This window comes from Ursus americanus, chromosome 5 (genome assembly GCF_024610735.1).
Source record: "Ursus americanus isolate L20-20 chromosome 5, mUrsAme1.1.p, whole genome shotgun sequence".
Taxonomy (NCBI): domain Eukaryota; kingdom Metazoa; phylum Chordata; class Mammalia; order Carnivora; family Ursidae; genus Ursus; species Ursus americanus.
In genome coordinates this window covers 53,631,960-53,644,021 of record NC_142131.1, presented here as the reverse complement: position 1 = coordinate 53,644,021, position 12,062 = coordinate 53,631,960, and the positions used below count along the sequence as shown (strand labels likewise).

The 12,062-nt window shown below is 50.0% G+C and overlaps 1 protein-coding gene across 1 annotated transcript in view; it reads left to right on the top strand.

Moving 5' to 3' along the window:
• The window catches only part of PSD2 (pleckstrin and Sec7 domain containing 2), a 51,264-nt gene that overhangs the window by 34,988 nt on the left and 4,214 nt on the right, over positions 1-12,062 (top strand). The window contains exons 9-15 of the mRNA XM_045794536.2: positions 1,098-1,187; positions 3,167-3,210; positions 4,281-4,471; positions 4,651-4,721; positions 5,135-5,292; positions 6,241-6,385; positions 9,813-9,956. Of these exons, the coding sequence (XP_045650492.2) occupies positions 1,098-1,187; positions 3,167-3,210; positions 4,281-4,471; positions 4,651-4,721; positions 5,135-5,292; positions 6,241-6,385; positions 9,813-9,956 (843 nt within the window). The remainder of the gene's footprint in view (positions 1-1,097; positions 1,188-3,166; positions 3,211-4,280; positions 4,472-4,650; positions 4,722-5,134; positions 5,293-6,240; positions 6,386-9,812; positions 9,957-12,062) is intronic.

Below are 12,062 nucleotides of genomic sequence, written 5' to 3'. Positions count from 1 at the left end.
AGCCTATTAAAGACTCCGAAACATGTAAATAAACTTTATTTGATTATGAAGTCTTTTCGTGGGGGAATACCTGTTCCCATCTGTAGGTAAGTCTTGGAAAACACTGTCTTATAGCCAACCTAAATCCACAAAATCCTACACCAATAAGTATCTGGTGTTCAAGGGTCTTTGTCTTCACGAAGGTGAAGTGCCACCCAGTGTGTCCTCCAACAGGCATATTGCAAGAAGAGTCTGAAAGTATGCACATCAGGTGTTGGGTCTGGAGGGCTGGAGCCCCTCTGCTATTCAGTGGTTTAAAAAAGGCAGAACTTGGGGTACAGTCATTTCCAGCCTTTTGTCTTTTTGTGCCTTCTGTAATGAGACCATCTGCTTGGGGTCCCTTGGTCCCAGCCCAGCTCAGCACGGGGTACCCATGTGTATTGGTGGCAGTTGATTTTTGATTCTCTTAAGACCAACCTCTCCCTCACTTCACCTACCTCTTGGAGGTCTTGCCGCCCCTCTGTACAGGTGAGAGGGTGAGACAGTTGTGACGGAATACACAGAGCTTCTGCTCAGCAGCCAAGAGGCCTGGGTTCAAGTCCTGGTGCTGTGTGACCTTGGGAGAGTTAACCATGGAGTAGCGGGTGAGAGCATGGGCTTTGGTGTCAGACACACTCAGCCCTTCCACTTCCTTGCTGTGTAATCATGGGCACGTCACTTCACCTTCCTGCACCTCAGTTTCCTTACCTGTCAAATGGGGATAATAATAATACCCACCTCACTTTCTCCTTGTCATGAGAAGGAAATAAAATAATGCATGTCAAGTACAATACCTGAAACATACTAGGCACCTGGCAAATGTCATCTATTATGTTATTTAATCCAACCTGACTCCATCTGGGTTTGAGGAAAAACTCCCAACTTCTCATTGAGGATCACATAGAATCTTAAAAGTGAAAAAGGGTTTTGTAAACTCTGGGACACAAAGGGAACTCTAGGCAGTATTTTTCATTACTACCCTTGATGCTGCTTCATCCCTTCTGGCTGGGCAGGGCAGGGTGTGGGGATCTTACCAGCCTCCATCCCTACTCTCAGGCAGAACCATTTCTCCATTACAGAACATTGGCAAAAAGATGTCCTGCCAGCAATTCATTGCCAACTTGGACCAGCTGAATGATGGCCAAGACTTTGCCAAAGACCTGCTGAAGGTAATACCTGTTACGGGTTCCCATGCCCCCATCTGTACCTGGAGTGGGTGGGGATGAGAGAGGTCTCTACTCCACTAAATCCTGACGGTATAGATAAAAAAAAAAAAAATCTCTACACCAGGGGCACCTGGGTGTCTGACTCTTGATTTTGGCTCAGGTTGTGATCTCAGGGTCGTGAGATAGAGCCCTGCTTTGGGCTCCACGCTTAGCAGGGATTTTCTCATTCCCTTTCCCTCTGCCCCTCCCCTCCTCAAATAAATAAATAAATCTTAAAAAAAACGTAATCTCTACACCCAACATGGGGCTCGGACTCATGACCCCAAGATCCAGAGTCTCATGCTCTACTGACTGGGCTGGCCAGGCCCTCCGACAGTCTACATTTTTAATACTGGGGTCAGGGCCCCCATGACTTTGGCGTAGAGTTAGTGACCATCCAGTTCAACATTTGACTGTTACATGGTCCCTGAGTTAGGCAGAGAGGTAAGCTTTCTGAGATTTGTTTTTAGCACTCCATTCTCTTCATTGCCGTCACGGTAACCCTCAAAGCTACAACAGTTGTCATAGCTGCCACTGCCATCACCGGTACCTTTATCTCCCCCACCGCCATCACCGCAACTGTCATTGTCATCACCACAGGGAAAAACCCACCCATTTCTCCAATATCACCAGGAATGAAGGCATTCTAGTTTTCTCCTGAGGCTGAAGCCCAGGGTGGAACTCTGGCCTTTCAAGCCTGGTCAGTTTTCTGCCTTGGAGGAAGAGGAGCATGTTTTGGGGGAGTAAATGAGGAGTTCAGTTTTATTTTTTATTTTTTATTTTTTAATGATTTATTTATTTGAGGGGTGCCAGGGTGGCTCAGTCGGTTAAGCGTCTGCCTTTGGCTCAGGTCATGATCCCAGGGTCCTGGGTTCGAGCCCTGCATCGGGTTCTCTGCTCAGTGGAGAGCCTGCTTCTCCCTCTCCCTCTGCCTGCTGCTCCCCCTGCTTGTGTTCTCTCTCTCCCTCTTTCTCTCTCCCTCTTTTTAATAAAAGATTTATTTATTTGAGAGAGAGAGAGAGAGTGCGAGAGTGAGCAGGGGGAGGGGCAGAGAGAGAGAGAGAGAATCTTAAGCAGGCTCCACGCGCAGAGCCTGATGCAGGGGTCCGTCTTACTACCCCGAGATCATGACCTGAGCTGAAATCAAGAGTTGGATGCTTGGGTGTTATACGCAAGTAATGAATCATGGAACTTTACATCAAAAACTAGGGATGTACTGTATGGTGACTAATAATAATAATAATAATAATAATAATAATAATAATAATAATAATAAAAGAGTTGGATGCTTAACCGACTGAGCCACCCAGGTGTCCTGATGAGTTCAGTTTTAGATAGTGGGTTTGAAGGTTATGCTGATACCAGGTATGTAGTTGGCTAGTGAGTGTGGAGGCCAAAAAATAGAACATTGTCTCCATCACTCTTCTTAACATAATTTTCTTTTTTTTTTTTTACCACCAAGAAAGGCTTGTTAATAATGTATTTATAAGTGAGATTAAATAATCCCAGTCACAACACCCACCTATCCATTTCTCCCCATCTACCCATTTACCCAGCCTCCCGTGCCCCCATCCTTTTATTGATTCACCTACCCAGAAACTCATTCGCCTGCCCCTACCCCCACCCATTCACCCATCATCCACACATACACCTCTTACACCCTTGCACACTCACCCACCCACTTATTTCCCCACCCAGCCACCTACCCACCAACCTATCTACCCAACTCTTCCTCAAATCTATACACCCATTCATCTAAACAATCATCTACCCACCCATCCCTCATTCATTCACCCAACCAACAAACAGCTATGAGTCAAATACCCATTTTGCCCCACTGGCTGAAAAGATGCTTCCTCATTGCATCCACATTACTAAAGGTAGATGGAAATTTCTTTGACTCTTGATCTGAACTCCTCTCTTTCTCTTTTCCCCTGTCCCAGACCCTTTACAACTCCATCAAGAATGAAAAGCTGGAATGGGCCATGTGAGTAGTGCCCATGAGCATGGGTATGGGGAAAATGAATCACTGGGAAGGGAAAGGGGGAGTGTCTGACGGTGCAGGGAAGTCACTCCTGCCACTCTCCATGGTGCTGATTTCTCCCAAACCACAGCTCCGGTGACCCCAGTCCAGCTGGCCAGAGCCAGGTGTTGAGCTCCCCTTTGGGTACATTTTCTGTCTTGATAAAAAGTGTACTATGTTAAACGGGTATGGAATTGATTAAACTGTGACTTTAGTTTCATAATCTCCACAACTTATTTTCTGTACTGTGCTATTGCCACTATTCCCAATGATGATAGCTCTTCCCCTTTTGGGAGGTAGGCACACAGGAGGCAAGAATCCCCCTATAAGACCAAGAATATGACCATGTTGAGGTAGTGACTGCTCTTGGCAGTGGAGAGAGGTTACTTCCCCCTAACTTCTTCCCCTGCAAAGGCAGTGAGACCTGGAGGTGCCCAGCCATCTGGAAAGAGGTGTGGAGACCTTGCGGGGTGGGGAGATTAAGAAGCTCCAGGGGAAATTGGCTCCCTCACCCTCCTGTGCTCCCCAGGGCAGCTTTGGTCTTTGGGTCCATGTAGAGATCATAGGTAAGGATTGTTAGGAACCCCAACAGTCTGGGAAGAGCTGGTATTCTTCTCCCAGGGCTCTACTGGGAAGCCTAGACTTTAGGGCCCTCATCTACTGGCCCAGTGTGTCTGTGGGGCTTGGGCAGCTGCTTCAGTCTGGCCATGGGTCACTGTTCCCTGAAGCTGGGATTTCAGGGTTGGAGAGAGGAGAAGAAAGACCAGGAATAAAACTAGTAAGGTCTCCAACTTTGTGGTCAGTGGTAAGGATTAGAGCTTGGAGGACAAAAATCACAGCTCAGAGGACAGGGGTCAGAACTGAAGACTGAGGGCCAGCGTCAAAGGTCTGGATCTGTGATCTGGAACTGGAACCTCCTCATCTCTGTTCTTCACCTCTGACTGCTTCCCTGAGAGGGGTTGGAGGGGAGAGAACATGTCCATGTGGGGCTAAGGCTTCCATGGAGGTGGTGCTCAGGTCTAGCATTTTCCTAGTGATGAGGACGAGCTGAGGAAATCACTGTCTGAGCTGGTGGATGACAAGTTTGGGACAGGCACCAAGAAAGTGACACGGATCCTGGATGGTGGCAACCCCTTCCTGGATGTCCCGCAGGCTCTCAGCGCTACCACCTACAAGCATGGTGTGCTGACTCGGAAGACTCACGCCGACATGGATGGCAAGAGGAGTGGGTGTCAGGCAGGGAAGGGGCATGGGGAGTTCGGGGATGCTAGTTCGGGGGAGAGGGTCTGGCTCCCATGGTCACTCCTCTGGGGTTGCACATCCCAGTAGACATGTAGGGGCATGCAGGGGAGGCGATATTGGGGTGGGTGGTGGTGGCCACACTACCCATACCCCCATCCCTAGCACCCCGTGGGAGGCGTGGCTGGAAGAAATTCTACGCGGTGCTCAAAGGGACCATCCTGTATCTGCAGAAGGTGAGAGTCCTCATCCAGGAAGAGCCGGTGCGGTCCTCCAACTGGCCTCTGTCTTGTGGCGCCCAGAGGGTCCCTGGCAGGACCTGGGGCTTAGGCAGATGCTGGGTCCTTCCACTTGGGCTTACAGAGCTTTGGGTTCTCAGGGAGGGGTCTTGCAAATGTCCAGGGGCTCAGAAGATATGCAGTGGAAACTCTTTCTGGGCCTTGGGACAAACCAGGGTGTGAAGAGGAGTGGCTGGTGTGCTCTGTTGGGGTGGGCATGGCATCACAGTGGCAAGAGCTGAAGAATGGAGGGAGCAGAGGGACAGGAGGGACAGCAAGAGGGAGGGATGGTGAGGGTCGAGGAAGTGTGGGTTAGCGAGCCAGCGTCTGGTGATGACAGAGGCTTGCGTGCCCCTGCTCCACCTGTCCAGGATGAGTACAGGCCCGACAAAGCTCTGTCTGAGGGCGACTTGAAGAATGCCATTCGCGTGCACCATGCTCTGGCCACCAGGGCCTCCGACTACAGCAAGAAGTCCAATGTGCTCAAGCTGAAGACAGCTGACTGGAGGGTCTTCCTCTTCCAGGCACCGTAAGTAGGAGTGGGAGCCCCCTCCGTCCCACCCTGGGCCCAGGGCCCGCAGTATCGAGCCTGGACTGCCCCCTGCTCTTCGTCTGCCTCAGGGGGGTGCTGTCGGCTTGCCCAGCACAGTCAGCCGTATGAGTGAGTGTATCTGCCTGGCACAGACCGACCGCGGGGGTCCCCTGAAGTACAGGTCCTCCAGTGTGGTCCTCTCAGCATCTCCTGGAAACGTGTTAGAAATGCAGTTTCTCTGGCTCCACGATAGACCTACCGAACCCGAAACTCTGGGGCTGGGCCAGCAGTTGTATTCTAACGAGTCCTCCAGGTGATTCTGTTGTGCGCCGAAGTCCCCGAATCCAGGGCAGATGGAGCCTTGATGAGTCATCCTTGACTGTAAATCGGGGTGGGGAACGGATGGGAAAGACTCGTCTTACAGTTTCCCTGGAGGGCCTTCTGTCCACTCCTCTACACCCTATGCTGTGACTTGAGACTGGAGTTTCATGTGTCAAATGAGCTTAAAAGGAGGAAGGCTGGTAGGTGACCTCTCAGGATGCGAGTGTGCATTGTGGGCGAGGTAGTGGGGCATGGACAGGAGGCCTGGGTGGGGATACTGCTTGCCTGTTACCTCTAGGATCCAGAGATCCAGGCATCAGCCTGGGCCCACTGGCTCTAGGGCCTGTTACTCCATGGCTATTGACTCGGGACCTGGACAGCTTTATTTTCATGTGAAATTCCAGGTCTTGCCTAGAAGCTGGGACAGAGGCGAGCTCCCTACACAGACTTGACCAGGCCCATCCAGCCCCCTTCCTGCCATCCTCCCTCATTCCTTTGTCCCCCTTTGTGAAGGGAGGGGCACCCTCCTGTGCCAGGCTAGTGGGGGGTCCTAGGTCTCGGGTGGGGGCCAGGGAGTCCTATTGTGAGGAGCTGGTGCCCTCTCCCCTCCCCTCCTGTCCCTAGGAGCAAGGAGGAAATGCTGTCCTGGATCCTTAGGATCAACCTGGTGGCCGCCATCTTCTCAGCGCCATCCTTCCCCGCTGCTGTCAGCTCCATGAAGAAGTTCTGTCGGCCCCTGCTGCCCTCCTGCACCACTCGCCTCTGCCAGGTATGAGCTCCTGGGACCCCAATGCCACCTCCTCAGGCTGCGTCCAGCCAGGCACCCCCAACCCCGTTCAACAGTCTCTACTTCAGCTCCTATGTGGTGCCCAGTCTTGGGCTAAGAGACAAGGTGAAGAGACAGAGCTTCTCCATCCCCATGGCACCCCATCGCCATTTGCAGATGGGCCACACACCACACAGAGGCCTGCGTTCTTCTCTGCCAATGGTGTGCTATCCTGTGGATGTCATTGTGGGTCTGTGGGTATGGTGCGTGTCTGAGCACGAATGCAAGAGAATGCGTGTGTCACAGGAAGCCAGGGACGGGCGAGACTTGGCTGGCCCTTCAGTGCTCTTTTGCTGTCCTTACGTACCCTTAAGTATTTTATTTCTAATCCTAAAAAAACTCTTTGTCATCAAAACTTGAGTTTTTCAGGGTTTTTTTGGAGAGGAGAGGATAAATGGGGGACCACCACTTGGGAGGTGGAGTGCAGGGGGAGCTCCGTACTTCCTGTGTTTGGCAGGGCCCCTTTCATCCTGGGCCCCTGTCCTGGGTCTCTCCACTGAGCTCCTAGGCTGCAGCTTCTGCCCAGAGCCCCTGTGCGTGCACGCACACCCCATGCACGCATATACCTTACAGGCACACCCGTGTGCGTGCCTGCACACACACATGCTGTGCACCCACACCCTCACTGCTCACATGCGTCACGCACACGCACACACATGCAGCTCATTGCCTGCACGGCACCGAGTGGTCTGGCTCTACTTCGGTGGGTGGGACGTACGTGCGCGCTTGTCTGTGAGTGACAGTGTCTTTGACTGTCCGGGTAAGATCCCGAGTCTGTGACCATCCTACGTGCCTGGGCAAGAATCCGAGACAATCCACAGCGAATATCATTCTCAATGGTGAGAAACTGAGGGCTTTTCGCCTAAGGTCAGGAACACGGCAGGGATGTCCACTCTCACCACTGCTGTTCCACATAGTACTAGAAGTCCTAGCCTCAGCAATCGGACAACAAAAAGAAATAAAGTCATCCAAATCGGCAAAGAAGAAGTCAAACTCTCACTCTTTGCAGATGATATGATACTTTATGTGGAAAACCCAAAGACCCCCCCCCCCCCAAACTGCTAGAACTCATACAGGAATTCAGCAAAGGGGCAGGATATCAAATCTATGCACAGAAATCAGATGCATTTCTATGGACCAACAATGAGACAAGAAAGAGAAATTAAGGAGTTGATCCCACTTACAACTGCACCCAAAACCATGAGATATCTAGGAATAAACCTAATGGAAGAGGCAAAGAACCTGTACCCAGAAAACTATAGAACACTCCTGAAAGAAACTGAGGAAGACACAAAGAAATGGAAAAATGTTCCATGCTCATGGATTGAAAGAACAAATATTGTGAAAACGTCTTTGTTACCGAGAGCGATCTACACATTTAATGCAATCTCTATCAAAATACCATCAACTTTTTTCACAGAAATGGAACAAATAATCCTAAAATTTGTATGGAAGCAGAAAAGACCTCGAATAGCTAGAGGAATGTTGAAAAAGGCAAAGCTGGTGGCATCACAATGCCGGACTTCAAGCTCTATTACAAAGCTGTAATCATCCAGACAATATGGTACTGGCACAAAAACAGACACATAGATCCATGGAACAGAACAGAAACTCCAGAAATGGACCTATGACTCTATGGTCAACAAATCTTCGACAAAGCAGGAAAGAATGTCCAATGGGAAAAAGACAGTCTCTTCAACAAATGGTGTTGGAAAAATTGGACAGCCACATGCAGAAGAATGAAACTGGACCATTTCCTTACACCACACACAAAAATAGACTCAAAATGGATGAAAGACCTAAATGTGATACAGGAATCCATCAAAATCCTTGAGGAAAACACAGGCAGCAACCTCTTCGACCTCAGCCGCAGCAACTTCTCCCTAGACACATCGCCAAAGGCAAGGGAAGCAAGGGCAAAAATGAACTATTGGGACTTTATCAAGATAAAAAGCTGTTGCACAGCAAAGGAAACGGTCAACAAAACCAAACGACAACCAACAGAATGGGAGAAGATATTTGCAAATGATATATCAGATAAGGGGCTAGTATCCAAAATCTATAAAGAACTTATCAAACTCAACACTCGAAGAACAAATAATCCAATCAAGAAATGGGCAGAAAATATGAACAGACATTTCTGCAGAGAAGATGTACAAATGGGCAACAGACACATGAAAAAGTGCTCAACGTCAGTCGGCATCAGGGAAATTCAAATCAAAACCCCAATGAGATACCACCTCATATGGGTCAGAATGGCTAAAATTAACAAGTCAGGAAACACAGGGATTGGTGAGGATGTGGAGAAAGGGGAACCCTCCTACACTGTTGGTGGGAATGCAAGCTGGTGCAGCCACTCTCGAAAACAGTTCCTCAAAAAGTTGAAAATAGAGCTACCCTATGACCCAGCAATTGTACTACAGGGTATTTACCCCAAAGATACAAATGTAGTGATCCGAAGGGGCACCTGCAAAGTCCACAATAGCCAAACTATGGAAAGAGCCCCGATGTCCACTGACAGATGAATGGATTAAGAAGATGTGGTGTATATATACAATGGAATATTACGCAGCCATCAAAAAATGAAATCTTGCCATTCGCAATGAAGTGGATGGAACTAGAGGGTATTATGCTAAGCGAAATAAGTCAATTAGAGAAAGAGAATTATCATATGATCTCACTGATATGTGGAATTTGAGAAACAAGGAAGAGGATCATAGGGGAAGAGAGGAAAGAATGAGACAAGATGAAACCAGAGAGGGAGACAAACCATAAGAGACTCTTAATCTCAGGAGACAATCTGAGGGTTACTGCAGTGGGGGTGTGTGTGTGGGAGGGATGGGGTGGCTGGGTGATGGACACTGGGGAGGGTATGTGTTGTGAACGCTGTGAATTGTGTAAGACTGATGAATCACAGACCTGTACCCCTGAGACAAATAATCCATTAGATGTTAATGAAAAAAAAAAAGAATCCGAGAGAATGTGTGCATTGTATGGAGCCAGGGGTAGCCGAGGCCAGACTGTCCCTTGGTCCATTGTGTGTGTGTGTATGTGTGAGTCCACCTGAGCCGGTGGGGGGGCGTTTCCGGTGGGATTGTGAGTCTGTGTCAGGGAATGTCTGTGTGTATTTTAGTGTGAGGGGGTCTCATCTCCTGAGCCTGCCGTGGATTTATCTCAGAGGGCTGATGCCAGTGAAAGCAAGGCAGGGAGGAGGAGGGTGGAGGGGCACTCCCTCAGGTCTCCCACATACTTGAGGACCCTGGCCAGGCCTCAGTTTCTCTTGCTGAAGCAGATCCAGCACGACAGGTTTAGACCCACGCCTATGACGTCTTGAAAGCGGGGCCTCCCAGCCCAGCACTTGTCTTTGCAGGAGGAGCAGCTGCGTTCTCATGAGAATAAGTTGAGGCAGGTGACCGCGGAGCTGGCTGAGCACAGGTGTCACCCCATCGAGAAGGGCGTCAAGTCCAAGGAGGCCGAGGAGAACCGGCTGAAGGAGCATTATCTCACTTTCGAGGTGGGTTCTCCTCGGGGCTGATTGCGAAGGACAGGGCTGGGGCAGAAGGAGGAAGCCAGCTCTTCTCCTTCCTGTCACCAACTTCGTTCTGCAGCCAGGGGCTCCTGGTTTGGGGTTCTCCATTTTGGGGGCTCCCCTGAGGCAGCCATGAGCCATGCGTGGCCTCCTGTGGGCCAGTCTCTGCACAGTCCGGCTGCCAATTGCTGAACAGTCGTGTCCTCGCTTGTGTCTCTCAAAGAGCACCAGGTGGGCCGCACCCTTCTCCAAGCCCCTCCTCACCTCCACTCCCCCCAGGACCAGCTTCTCGGGGAGCTGTTACACCCAAACCATAGACAGCTCAAGCCCACCTGCGTGACCTACCCCGCTTTCGTCTCCTTTTCCTCTTCCACAGATGTTTATCAAGCACAGCGCCTGAGTTCTCCCTTCTCTCCATCTTGTCTCTCCCTGCCCCCCCCATTCTGCCTCATGACGCTCTGTGAGTGGGGCTGACGGAGCATCGCCTTCATTGGGTGAAGGAGAGGGGGGCGGCTTTGGGGAGGCAGGCAGGAACCACTGTCCCTTTGGGACAGGCCTTTGCATTGACCTGCTGGCGCGGGTGGACACTGTAGAGGCTGAGACGGAGCCTTTGGGGCAGGAAAGGCAGGAAGTCGCTGATCTCAGCGTCTGGATTTTTACATTGATTTTCTACTGAGGTGTGAGAAAGAGAGGAGAGTTCCCAGGAGAGATCCTGACCTTCTGAAAAACAAAGCTGTACAGCTTTCAAAGTCTTCTCAGACCCACTCTCTCTGCAATGTAAAAAAAAAAAAGGGGGTGGCAAAAGCTACAGTGGGCTGATCTCCTGCCAGTTGTCAGGCATGATGGCCTTCACTCCCTTGTACTCATTGATTTAATCCTCTTGTCAACTCTATGGAAATGGGTTCTGTTATTATCCCCATTTTACAGATGGAAAAATTGAGGCTTGGAGAGGGCAGATCACTTGCCTGAGATGACAGTTAAGAAATGGAGGAGCCAGGATCCTAACCCAGGCGATTGATTGTAACTCTGGCACTCTGGTCTTTCTCACATCCCCCCTGGCTTAGCTGGGGGGCGGGGAGGCGAAGCCCAGCAGTGAAGGGTCTTTCTGCTCACTTGGCCGAGTCGTATGAGAATAGCGTGTCCTGACCTTTAGTCTTCACTTCCCTTAGCACCTCAGCCTCTCCTGACTGGTGAGGGCTGGAAGCTCAGAGTCAGGCTCTCAGACATGGCCGGCCACATTTCCCTCCTAAATGTTTACCAATTTATAACACTTTTTTTTTTTTTTTGAGAGAGAGGGAGAGTGCAAGCGAGCGTGGAGGGGCAGAGGGAGAGAGAGAATCTTTTTTTTATTTAATTTAAATTCCGCTAGCCAAGATATAGTACATTATTAGTTTCAGATGTAGCGTTCAGTAATTCATCAGTTACCTATAACGGCCAGTGCTCATCGTGTCATGTGCCCTCCTAATGCCCATCACCCAGTTACCCCATCCCCCACCCGCCTCCTCGGGAGAGAGAATCTTAAGCAGGCTGTACACCCAGCACGGAGCCCGACATGGGGCTCGATCTCACAACCCTGAGATCATGACCTGAGCCGAAATCAAGAGTCTGACGGTTCACCACTGAGCCACCCAGGTGCCCCCCTCCACCCACCAATTTATAACACTTTAGCTTAGGAATATAGTTCTCTGCTCATGCCCTCACCAACGCCAAACATTACTGAATGTTTTAATCATCATCAATCTGATGGGTTTAACAAGGGGTATCTCACTGCTATTTTAATGTGGATTAAAAAGTCTTTAATTGTGTGGGGCACCTGGGTGGCTCAGGGGGTTAAGCATCTGCCTTCGGCTTAGGTCATGATCCCCGGGTCTTGGGATCGAGCCCCGCGTAGGGTTCCCTGCTCGGCGGGGAGTCTGCTTCTCCCTCTCCTCCCTGCTTGTGCTTTCTCTGTTGGTATCTCTTTCTCTCTCTCTCTCTCAAATAAATAAATAAAATCTTAAAATTTTTAAAATTGTGGTAAATACACATAGCATAAAATTTATCATCTTAACCATTTTTAAGTGTATAATTCAGTTCACTGTTGTGCATCCA